At 39.2% G+C, this 13,395-nt stretch overlaps 1 protein-coding gene across 1 annotated transcript; it reads left to right on the top strand.

The window, feature by feature from the left end:
- Window positions 1-4,897: 4,897 nt before the first annotated feature.
- On the top strand, window positions 4,898-7,881 carry LOC110958071 (acyl-coenzyme A thioesterase 1-like). Its single transcript, XM_051953521.1, has 2 exons — window positions 4,898-6,647; window positions 6,845-7,881. Exons 1-2 carry the CDS (start codon window positions 6,444-6,446, stop codon window positions 7,436-7,438), a joined length of 798 nt encoding a protein of 265 aa, XP_051809481.1. The 5' UTR covers window positions 4,898-6,443; the 3' UTR covers window positions 7,439-7,881.
- Window positions 7,882-13,395: the final 5,514 nt, after the last annotated feature.

The raw sequence follows: 13,395 nt of genomic DNA, 5'->3' as shown, positions 1-13,395 counted from the left end.
ATAATATCTATGTTTATCTTTATAGCTGGTCTTAAGGCTAATTACGAGGCAGAGGTCAGCTGGGACACAATTGTACTGGATTTCAGCTGAAGGCTGCTGTTCTGTCCAAACTGAGACATTTTTATTGTGACATACCCTCCACTGTTGTTAGCTTTTGATTCAATAATTTTTTTTGAGATGAGGAAATCACTATTGCATGTTTCTAGTTAAATACCCTACTTTTATGATATATCACTACAGCATGCACTTTTTATATTTTCCATCAATTTCACCCAAAAGTTGAATAACTATTTGTGAGCAGTGTATGTAGACACATAATAGAAGCACATTTCAATATCTGCTGCAGTAGTGCAGTTTATCTACCTAGATTGGTGTAACAGTAAAAAACAACAACAACATATGCTACTGATGTTTCTGACTAAAATCTGCTTGAAAAGCACAACTGCTTATCTGTCAAAATGTGTGTAACAAAAGTGTGCACTGAACACTGAATAAAGTCTCTGTAGATTACAGACAAAATTTGCATCTCTCATCACAAATTTCTGTTTATTCACCCAAAGTGCATGAGTAAAATACAAAACAGGTGAAGTACTAAAAAAGATTTATTTTCTTATTTTCTTTTGTGTGTCAAGCAAGATCATAATAAATTTGGGCTTGAATCAGTGTGCAAAATACAGGTGTTCGTGGGGCTCTGGAACCCGCGAGTACTCAGGTAAAAAATAGATAAATCTCATGGTTTCTGCCATAGACATATATAGGTAGACGCCTCATAAGCTGTCGGGAGACGTGCTTACAGTGCCGCCATCTTGCTTCAGGGCCAGCCGAGGCAGCGGTGCATAGAAGTCTATGGAGGAGAGAGGTACTGCTGAATCTAAAAGTGGAATTATTCGCTGAATTTTGAACCGATTGCCAAACTGTTTGATTTTTAGAAACGTCACACGTGTAGCTACTATACAAGGTGCTCGGATATTTTTTTACAGTGCTGGTTTTGACTTCTGTTCAGCCTATGGATGCTCTAATCATTAGAGCATCCATGAGAGGGGTCTTGGGGCATCCATAGGCTGAACAGAAGTCATTATTAAATGACAAAAAAGTAAATCCTCACATTTTAGAGATTAAAGCCAGCACCTCTACATCTGCGTTATTTTTTGTATGCAAGTTTTGCTCTTCTGTCTTTGAGACATGCAAATTTCTCAATGACTCTATGGTTAAAATCTGGGGTCTCCCTGACAAGTTTCTTTTCCATAGAGAGCATGGCCAGTGCATTAAGACGATCATGTTCCTGAGGAAGGGCTTGATTCTTTTTAGTGTTGAGAAGCACCTCTCAGATTCAGCTGTCGTCACTGGAGTCGTAATGAGGATCTTCAGGAGAGACACAGTCTCTGAGAAGGTGTACTGAAGATTGTTGCTCATGAAGAGCTGGTACAGAGCCACAGCACCATTGCAACTCCTGAACTCTGTGTTGCTGAAGATGCGTGGTCAGCCTGCGCCCTGCAGTGTCCTATCTCTTGTATTGAAGAGGAACGAACTGCGCATGTCAAAGTTATAACGAGAGTCAATGGGGAAAGATGAGTGCTCCCCAGATATATCTCCACTATTAGTAATTGTACACAACGTTGGACGTTTCTAATCTAACTTTTTATTTCAAATTATACATTTTAGTAACTCCCTACAGGCTCTATTATCCATTTTGCTTGTTAAAAACAGAGGATATACATGTAAATGTAATTTTAAAAATGTTTTATTAAAGGAAGGGCTGTGACTCTACATGATGTGAGACAGAGGGGGCAGCGCCCTAGCGCCCTCTATTGACCAGCCGCCCCTGCGAAACTTTGAACTTTGGACTCAGCGGAGAGTCCTCTCTGCTGAAAACGCCCAGTCATGCTTGGTGTAGGACGGAAAATGTGGACCAGATCTTCACAAACCTGGCGTTCTCTGGAGTAAAAACGCGAACTGGATTTCCCCAAAGGTGACTGAGAAACTTGGAGCTGGGTGACAGAGACGCTCTGACAGGGAGCGGCCGCACAGACACGCCCACAGACACGCCCCCAGTCTCTGTGTTCATAGTAAGAGAGTGGAATATTCTACAAATACACAGAGGAGAGATGGCCAAACTGCAGATTTGGAACGTTCTATCATTTTTTTTTTTTTTTTTTTTTTTTTTTTTAGTCATGGGATACTTATAACTCTTTGAGAGAGCAGCACGTCCTTCACTGGCTTTGGCCACAGATCACTCTCTCTGCTAGACACCAAAGATGCACAGAAAATGAAGATTTTGTTTCAGATGTAGTATATTACTACTACTACTACCACTACTACTACTACTACTACTACTACTAATAATAATAATAATAAAACAACAACAACAACAACAATAATAGTAATAATAATAATAACAATAAAAAACATATTCTAGCAATGGAGAACAGCAGGACTCCAGATTCTCCCTATGGTCCTAAAGCCTGTTACTATTGTTTTTGCCATTGTAGAGACTGTGGTGGACAGAAAAAGTTTTTTTTGGAGTGGCACAAATTCATTTATGTAAAATTTTATTGTGACTTCTGATGATTTTGTAAATGACTGTGCAAAAGCTCCTAAAAATTTCCTGCATTTTAGTGCAAACAGTGGTATATAACTGTGTTTACTGCTAAATTTGCACATTATTTTATGACATAGACAATTTATATTTGCATTCTAAGCTCTGAAAAGGGTTGGTTGCATGTTTACATGTTTCTGTTGTCCACAGTAAAAAAAAAAAAAAAAAACTCTAACTTTTTCCTACTCAGGCTTTGTATTTTTTCTGCAATTTTAGGTCAAGTGTGTTCATACATTATATCAAAATGTATAAATAATTATAGAATCACACAGGTGCGGTTGTTCTGGGGAAAAAAACACACACAAGCAAAGCAAGATCAACAGCTTTTAAGGTGAAATATAAAGGTAAAATCAGAATTAATCAAAAACGGACCTCCTCCCCCCAAAACTAAAGCAGAAATAACAACTCAAGGCAACAAGACGGGGTACTCACGACAACGAGGAAAACTAAACAGGAGGACAGTACTGCATAACAGCAGCATTTTTGTGCATTCAGGTTCAACATGTGCACCTAAGTCACATGAAGGAGGAGGAGACAGCACCTCAGGGACAGAATAAAGTCTGACAACATCATGATTGGAACATAGCAAGAACAAAAATGAGAAAATTCTAACATTAGTAACTGCTGCTGGTGACGAGCTTTACTTAAAAAACTGTTTTGTAATTCACAGTCAACAACTGACGTTACTATCTTTACACTATCAACATTTTGCTGGTAAGTTGACAAGCTGTCCTACATTATTATTATTATACTGTATTGTAGAAATAATGATCTTTTTTAGACTCACAATTTCAATACAGTTGAATTCAAAGACAACAAAAATGTGATTAAACAGAAGAATTGTGATCATATTAAACTTGCAGTTTAAAAATATAAATATACATACAAATAAGTGTGAATGATATAAACTCTGTTCTTTTAGAAATGAATGCATCTAAAGATATTTGTTCTTTAACTTTATTTATGTAGTGAGAGTGTCTGCATTGATAGATAGATAGATAGATAGATAGATAGATAGATAGATAGATAGATAGATAGATAGATAGATAGATGCTTTATTAATTTAAGTGTTCAGCAGCCTTACATACAACAATATAAAATAACAAAAAAGCAGGTTAGTAACAGTCGAGGTTAGTATATAAAACTGAAATTAAATTAGAGATCTGCACAGTGCAAGTGGTCATTGCAGGAATAAGCAGGTGAATAAATTTTTCAAATTGCATTCAGGAAAAGATACAAATATGTGACATTTTCACATTTCAAATAAAATATTTTACCAAACTTAGTTTGACACTAAAGTGACAAAAAAGTGACCTCAGAACAAAATCTGAGACAGTGTAACAACATATATTTAATCAATAGTATTCCTGTGTCTCTGCGGTGCTGTGTATACCTGATGTTAAATATTGATAATTCAGCAGTGTGTAGTCATCTCATTTGGATGATCAGTTGGCAGCGGCAATGCTGGAGAGGAAACAAAGAGGAGACCTGACACTTCAAGAAAAACAAAAATTTTTGTTAAACATTTCTATTATGCTGCTGTGACAAACTGCTTTTTTTTCCTGGAATAGATGAGAAAAGGCATCTGGCCTCATTTTGACTTGTTTAATTTAGTATAAACTTTGAATTGTCAATAAAGTGCTTGATTTTTTGTTTGTTTGTTTCAGCAGAGATGTCCTCACGAGTCAGACTGACGCTGCTGCCGAGTGCCAGGTGTTTCTTTGATGAGCCTGTTCAGGTGAAGGTGGCCGGACTGAGGTCGAAGCAGCTGGTCACCATGAGAGCCAGGTCGACTGACGATAAAGGGGTAATGTTCAGCTCCTCGGCCACCTACAGGGCTGATGGGAGCGGGGAGATCCACCTGGACAGAGACCCTTCACTCAGCGGGAGTTATGTTGGGGTTGAGCCCATGGGTCTGCTGTGGTCCATGAAGCCAGACACTTTGCACTCAAGGTTTGCAAAGACAAATTTTCTAACCCCCAAGACAGTTATACTGTCTGTGCATGACGAGGATGATGGCAGGATGCTGACAGAGGTGACCAATGAGCGGTTTCTGATTGGAAATGGGGTCAGCAGGGTCCCCATCAAAGAGGGGAATATTTGTGGAGCTCTGTTTATGCCCCCAGGTCAGTGACTATCTGCTTTCCGTCTTCGTCATAGTTTCATTACTGTTCAATGATTTGTACAAATCCAGAAATTTTCTAAAATGCCTTGACCTCTGTCACTGTATCAGTTTTAGTCGGCACTGTCACGGTTTTTCATAGTTTGTGACTGTTGACAGAAACCGACATTTGGGTAGATCCCATATAAATATTAAGCTTCAGATCAAAATGCATCCTACAGTCAAAAATGTTTTGTAAAATCATGATGGTATCTAATGACTAGATATTCAAGATTCACAGTAAACTATCATCTGCTTCTGAGAGACAATTGGTCAGAGACAACCATTATTCACCAAAGAGCAGGTCTGCAATGAATTAGAAGCTGCTAGAATACAGCTGTTAGTGTGTGAAACATAAATTGAGCCATATTACCACAATGATCAGAAATATGTTTGGAGGAGGCAAGGTAAAGCCTTTAACCCCAAGAACACCAAACATACCCTCAAGCCTGGTGGTGGTAGTATTATGCTCTGGGGCTCTATGTTTCTGCTGCCAGTGGAGCTGGTGTTTGACACAGAATAAATGGAATAACAAAGAAGTGAGATGACCTTCACATTCTTCAGTAAAACCTAAAATCATCAGCCAGAAGGTTGAGTCTTGGTTGCAGTTGGTTGTTCAGATAAGTCAATGGCCCCAAACACACATCAGTAGTGGAAAAGGGATTAATAGATCAGGCTGGAATTAACAATATAGACTGGTCTCCCCACAGTCCTGATTTAAAACCCATCATGAACCTTTAGCCTGTGCTGAAGACACAAGTCTGCCTCAGAAAGTCAACAAAATTAGGTAAACTGCACCAATTCTGTCAAGAGGAGGGTCAAAGATAAAACCAGTAGTTTTCTGAAAGCTTGTGGATGGCTGTCAAGAGTGCCAAGTTGAGGTGAAAATGATCAAAGATGCTTAACCAAATTTATCATTGTTCTATGTACATTTTTGACCAAGCAGATTCCTTCATAGTTCCAGAAAATCCATAACCAAAATGCATGATTTTTCTTGTGACTAAGATGCATGTCTTTCAACGAAAAAGTCTGGTGTACTGCTCAGATGTGCTACCGCTCTGACATGCAACTGTGCTATGATGTTGTAAAGGAAATGAATTAAACGTTGTACTCACGGTTCAGGATGACCTGACCAAAGTGGAAAGGATCTCTACTGCAGGCCCTCGGTTGTTGGCTGGCCAGCGGGACTAGCGGATCAGCTTCAGAGGCTAGCTCTGAGCGACTGTCTTCGCAGAAAACACAGGGTCTCAGCAGCCAATCCAGTGTCCTTAATCCAAGATCAGGGGTCGATAAATCCAGCAAACGGTCAAAAGCCAAGCACCGAAACACACAGAAACACAAAAACACAACGCGTCAACTGTTCAGACTTCTTGAACCGCTGGTAATCCACTTGTGTGGATTTCCAGCTGCCTTTTGTTTCTTCACCTGTACAACTAAGTTTATTTATTAAGTCTGTTCCTTTCCACAACCTGCCTGCTGTGCTCAAAAATGCAAGAAAAAGCAACCTGAATACATAAATTCTAAATTTTGAACCCACTTCTTTTTGCGAAGCTAAAATTTTGGTTTCATTAAATATAGGCCGACTGAAGTTCTGAGGGGTTCAGGTGAAAACAATTCCAAAAAACAAACAAAAAACTACAAATGTAAGTAGGACTTACAATGACATACTACTGATTTATTATCCAAATGTGGAAAATCCTAGGTGGAGGTCCATTTCCTGCTGTGTTGGATCTGAGCAGCAGTGGATTAGACAGTAGTACATGTCTGCTGGCCAACAAAGGGTTTGTGGTCCTCTCAATACCCGTGTATCAGGACAACCCTGCCAAAGTCAAAGGAATACATCTGGACTATTTTGAAGAAGCAATCGATTTCTTAAAACGACATTCTAAGGTGAGTTGTGTGACAGGTCATTTTAAAATGGTTGTTTGGTTATTTGAATTGTCTAAGCTGAATACTATTATATATTCTCTTGTTTAACCGAGTCTCCACAGAGACAACACATTTATTTTCAAGTGTACAGGTATTAAGGTTGGTTCTTTTTCTTTTGATTGACTCCACTGATTTGCATGTTTTGGTTTTCTTAACAGGTGGGCAGTAAAGGAATTGGTGTAATATCAAGATCAAAGGGAGGAGATATTGCACTTTCACTTGCTGCTTTTGTGCCAGGTGTTGAAGCTGTAGTGTGCATCAATGGCTGCAACGCCAATACAGCTTTTCCTCTCTACTACAAGAAACGTCTGATACTTCCGCCATTATCGTTTGACTTCAAGAAGCTCATTCCCACTGAGTCAGGGGCTGTCATTGGCATGCATGTTCTTGATAATCCCATGGCAGAAGAGAACAAAGACACCCTGATCCCCATTGAACGAGCCAAAGGACAGTTCCTCTTTGTGGCCTCAGAGGACGACCTCAACTGGGACAGCAAGACATACATGGACCAGATGGTGGAGAGACTGAAGCGTCATGGGAAGGACAACTTTGAGAGTGTGTGTTACCCTGGAGCTGGACACGTCATGGAGACACCCTATGGACCCTACTGCCCCTCCAGCTTCCATACAGTTGCACGTAGGCCAGCTATGTGGGGGGGTGAGGCCAGGTCCCACGCAGCAGCTGAGGTCCACTTGTGGAAAAAGATCCAGGAGTTCTCCAGAACTCACCTGAGCTGTGAGGCTGCACAGTAAGAAACCAAAAAAACAAACAAGTTATCAATACAAATCAGCTGACCAAATAATCCTGTCCTGTTCGAATAGCTCATCAACTAAATAGAGCATTTTTAAAAATTCTCTTTATAACTCTTTGAGGTCAACAACTAAGTATAACACTGTTCTCTTCATGTGCAATCACACCATGTTAACACTAGTTTTTTCTCTCCATATGTTTTTGACTGCTGTAACAGAAATGATTTTCCACTGATATTCCATACAAATTTAGGTTCAATTGGGTACATTATCCTACATGCATTATCTATACATATCCTAATGTACATCCATTATGGTTCATCTGTGCATGCGAAAGATGTACATAGGCTTTCATTATATCCTTTTTTTAGCCTTATTGTACTTTTGTGTTTCTTGTTTTGCATCTTCCATGCCTCATTTTGCTGCTGTAATATATCTTATTTCATCTTGTCTTATTTTCCTATATTCTATCATGTCTGTATTCAAAAATATTATTTTGTTTGATTAGCAGTTATTATATAAGATTGTCACTAAGCAAATAAACACAAGTTGCACAATTAACTTTTTTCTACCAGCTTTCCTCTCTTGTATCATTAATAGAACCGGTGCTTTCTGTAGTAGATGTTTCACTTCAATAGAACAACTTGTTCCTGCTGACTAATGTAGGCGACTCCTTATCCAGGCATTTCGCCAACTTAAGTGTCCAGACTCTAGAGGAATGCGATCGTGTTGTTGTTCACTCGATTACAGAGCAAAGTCAGAAAGTGCTTTTTCTTTCAGCAGAGATGTCTTCCCAAGTCAGACTGAGGCTGCTGCTGAGTGTCAGGTGTTTGCTTGATGAGCCTGTTCAGGTGAAGGTGGCCGGACTTACGTTGAAGCAGCTGGTCACCATGAGAGCCAGATCGACTAACGAAAAAGCATTGATGTTCAGCTCGTTGGTGTGGGATCATGTGTTTGTTATTTGAGACAGAAGACAAACTACTTCTCTCAAATTAGGCTGTTTATTTTCTAATACCAAAAATCTTCTACAAGGATCTCTTCTGTTTGGAACAGCCTCCCAGAAAAGGATAAAGTTTGATATAAACACAACATTTTATTCAACAAGGTACAATGTGATTGGCTATAGGACATACAGTGGGTATGAAAAGTACTCAGACCCCTTGAAATTTTTCACTCTATGTGTCATTGCAGCCATTTGCCAAAATCCAAAAAGTTAATTTTATTTCTCATACAATTTTGCATAGAAAGTACTTTTGTGACTATCTAATGGCATACAAATTTAGGACTAATTTGAAAATGGTGCGGCAACCACCATCTGGTGAAACCACACGGAATGACCCATTGTGGTTTTCCCTGGACATAAACCTGTCAGAGCATCAAGGAGGAGTTCCACAGGATTACAGGTGAATGATGTAGAGATCTGTTAAATTCATTTTAAATCATATTCTGTTAATGACATTGTGCTGCAGCCTCAGACTGGGATTAGTCATTTTAATTTCTTTTAGGATTTCCCAGTGTGATTGGCTGCATAGATGCACACACATCCCCATCACAGCTCCCTCACATCATGAACAGGAAGTCCATTCACAGCATAAATGTGCAGGTAGGCTACAGGTAGACTGACTACTGTTTCTAAATGTTAAAGACTGCATCATAGTTCAACATCTGTCATTCTCTGCACTGTCCAGATCATATGTGATGCTGCATACATCATTTCTAATGTGGAGGCCAAGTGGTCTGGGTCTGTTCATGACTCCAGGATTTATGGAGAGTCTAACCTGAGCAACAGACTGCAGCATGCAGCAGACTAAAGATTTTCACAATAGAATTCTCTTGTCTCTCTCCTTTAATATGCTCTGATGTATCCACTATACATTACAGGAGAGTTTGATGGCCTTCTGCTGGGTGACATGGGTTACCATGACAACCCAGGCTAATGACCTCATACCCTGACCCTGAAGCAGGGCCCCAACAGAACTTTAACCGGGCTCACTGCAGGACCAGAGCCCGGGTGGAGATGACCATAGGCCTGCTGAAAGCCCGTTTCCAGAGCCTACATCACCTCAGGGTGACCCCTGAGAGGGCCAGTGGTATTACTGTGGCATGTGTTGTTCTTCATAATATTACCACTATTAGAGGAGAGCAACACCCTGCCCTACAAACTGAAGACCCAGATGATGAGCCCATCCACCTGCAGCCATCCAGGACAGCAGAGCAGTCAGAGACACCGTATGCAATAATCGCTTTAGAGTTAAGTCACCATCATCACCACCACAGCAAATAAAGACATGATACACATTTCATTTGGTCTTCTTTATTTCCTACAAATAAAAGAGATAGTTCAGTTCATGTTCCAATAGTTAACATAATTCACCTGTGACCATCACCCTCCTCTAACTTGTGCTCCAGTATTTCAATTTCCAGATCTGCCCTCCTAATCTGTTGTTTTGGATTTTTCTCAGCAAATGCAGTTTATAAATCTGTTTTACTGATAACTGGGAATACATAGAGGACATTAAATTATACAGTTGCACATGAATTCCACAGAATGAACCTCTGGTGTTTCCTGAACATCCATCTCACTGCAGTGGAAGCTGAGGGACCATTCTGCTGCTGTCCAGCCATGCTCTGTTAAAAAGGATGAGAATGTGCAATACTTCAGTGTAGGCTAAATGTCACGCTCTATATTCCACCCAAAATGTGAATGGGAAGAGAACAATCAGTAACTTTCTGGATCCCCCTCTGTAAAGGCAGCAGACACAGTTTCATCCTCTTCATCCTAGATCAGTGACATGTTTCAGTACATTTAAACTACCATTTGGATAAATGTTTGGAGTGCTGCCTACTTACAGTTACAAGGTCTGTGGTGTGAAGGGGCCAAAAGACAAAAAAAAAAGACACAAAAGATAACTAAATAATCATATATATATATATATATATATATACATAAATATATAAAACTGGACTACTCAGCTTCTCTCTTCTCTGTGTCACATGCTACAAACTACATCTGCAGCGTGCAATAACCATGCAGCTGCTTATTTCTAACATGACATCTTTATGTTACAGTTCCTGAAGTTTAAATTTAAGTCAAAGTTAAACCTAAAACTTTAAAATCAAAGCTACTGATTGATCTGATCTGAGCTGCAGTGCCAGCACAGTTGATTGGATTTGGCAGCAAATCAGGACCAAACATAAGAAACATATTTTGACATTTTCTTCTAACTAAATTCATGTAGGTTCCATACAGTTACCTGCTGTAACAGTGAGATTACGAATGTACAGGTTTCCTCAGCTGAGAATTTGTATCACACAGATAGAAAATGCTGCCAGAAAAAGTTCTGGTGGAAGGGAGACACTCCAGGCAATCAATTTAAATCCCAACCTCTCAACACAATCTCATCTCTTAATGCTGATTTTTCTACAGCTCTTTGCAAACAATCAAAGTCTGCTCCTGTACAGCTCAAGGAATCAATGGAAAACTGTGTTCTTCCTTTACAGCTCTTCCAGATCAACCAACAAGATATAACACTGATCTCTTACAGCTCTTCATGTGTAAAAACATCATGTTAAACACTGGTCTTTCCCACAAACAACATTTTTTGACCGCAATAACAGAACTATACATTGTCCTCCATCTCATACCTGTAAACATGTAAACTCATCATGTTGCATGTGCACATATCCATATCTAAATTCAACATGTCATCACTGTACTTATTCATATGTAGATTCATCCTGTCTAGTGTATTGTCTCTGTATTATATCTTTATATTGCAGTTCTATTGGAGTTCTTGTTCTTGTTTCTGTCTTTTCTGCATCCAGCTGCTGTAACATGTGAGTTTCTCCAGAGAAGGGTCAATAAAGGTTAACTTATAAATTAATATGGAGCAGGTCAGCTGTGCAGCATCAGTTACCCATTAGTTAAACTGAAGATTCGGCCTTCAGGCTTCACATAACTCAGTTACACATCAATCTTACTGAAAACAACCTCTCTGTCTATTCTGTGCTGCTCTACTCTTTGACCTACTAGAAAGATCAGTTTGAACTCTCTGGTGACTGTTTAGTTGAATGCATGTCTGCATTTAAACCTTATTCTGGATGAATTTATTTATCCTTTTAACAAAGAGCTAATGGTAGAAGGGATCTGGTGTAAAGCAGCGAATAAACAAAGCACTTTGACCTAAATCTACTGGTATGTTTCATACAAGACAAGTAGAGGCTTTTAAAGTCCCTGCTGGATTTTAATTTGCAGCTGCAAAAGCCCTGAAGTTTTGCCAGGTGTGCAGAGAGCGCCCAAAAAAGTTGGATTTGTGCAGTGACCTGAAGTAAAACTGAACAATGTCTTGGAGAAGAAACGTCAATAAACATGGAAACACGTTCGTAAAGCCTCATTAAGTTCTAACCTGTGTGTTTACAGTATGTTTATTTTGTTTACACTCGGCGCTGCCTTTAATTCACGTTAAATACATAACTCACTTTTTGTAGCGTCGAAGGTTGATTTTCGTTCAAAGTGAAATTCTGAATTTCAAAACTGCTTCTCGAACAGAGAATGGCCATCTTGATCTTGAAACCATCTTGATAAACTTTGCCCCAGTGCCGAGAACACCCTGACTGCAGCCTGCAGACCGGAACGTGGCTCAACGTGGGAGCAGAGTTACACATTTAACTCCGCGCCCACATTGAGCTTGACTCATTTATTGTCGCCATATGGTGGCGGAGACTATACAGCACATTCACAAACATCAATACAGCTTCTAAATGCTGGCCTAGAAACCATTTAATGATTGTACATTAAGCTGAACTGTATCGTTATTCTTCTTATAAAGGAAAGAACACTTTTGTATGTATCACCCAGAATCTTATGTGATTTACTGTCATGATTAATTTTATATCAGCATTACCATTTATATCAGGATCAGGTCTGGAGCCAAAAAGTAGTTCTTTGGGAAAAAATTTTTCTTGTAGTATCAAATCCCACAAATACAACATATACAACCCTTTGTTTTGTTGTGCATTTTCTGTTTTCCAGACATATTGCTTAAAGTTTTCTGTCTTGACGCTTTGATGTCTTCCTTGGTCTTCCAGTATGCTTTGCCTTTAACAACCTTCCCATGTTGTTTGTACTTTGTCCATATTTTAGACACAGCTGACTGTGAACAACCAACATCTTTTGCAACTTTTCGTGATGATTAACCCTCTTTGAGAAGTTTGATAATCCTCTCCTTTGTTTCAATGGACATCTCTCATGTTGGAGCCATAATTTATGTCAATCCACTTGGTGCAACATCTCTCCAAGGTGTGATCACTCCTTTAAAACCGCAGACTAACGAGCAGATTTAATCTAATGTGGGTGCTAGTTTTGGGAATGAGAATTTATGGGGTGATTCCATCATTTTTTCCTCAGAATTGAGTGATTCCATATTGTTTTTTCCCCTGTGTTTGGTCTAAAAAAGTAATTGTTACTGGCTACCACAATTTTTCCTCTTGATATCTTTTAGTGTTTCTTACAGCCACAAAGTTGCAAAATAAAATGACTTTAGTTTTTTGTCATGTTTGTGACCTGCTTTTTTACTACAAAATTAAACAACTGAACAAACGTCCTCCGAGACTGGTGATTCCATAATGTTTGCCAGGAGTTGTAATACTATAGCTGACACAACTTTTTACTTGGGTTCAACTCTCACCTAACTCAAACCGTCTAACTTGGGCTAGCTGGACTGAAACAGTGAAGTGAAATCTGTGACATACAGCATACATAGACACATTTGGATTTTTTTGTACACTGAATTATATCAGCTACATTAAAGGAGATCAGAGACAGCAGCAATGTCTATGCCATTGAAACCTGAACATGCATGGTTATTCCTGACTGATAACACAGATTTCCTAAACTTTGCACTAACGACTTTCTTAAAATGTCACTAATCCACTCAAGGATATAAGACTGAACTGATAGT

Source organism: Acanthochromis polyacanthus, chromosome 9 (genome assembly GCF_021347895.1).
Source record: "Acanthochromis polyacanthus isolate Apoly-LR-REF ecotype Palm Island chromosome 9, KAUST_Apoly_ChrSc, whole genome shotgun sequence".
Lineage (NCBI taxonomy): Eukaryota > Metazoa > Chordata > Actinopteri > Pomacentridae > Acanthochromis > Acanthochromis polyacanthus.
Note: the sequence above shows the minus strand (reverse complement) of the source record. Positions and strands in the feature narration are given on the sequence as shown.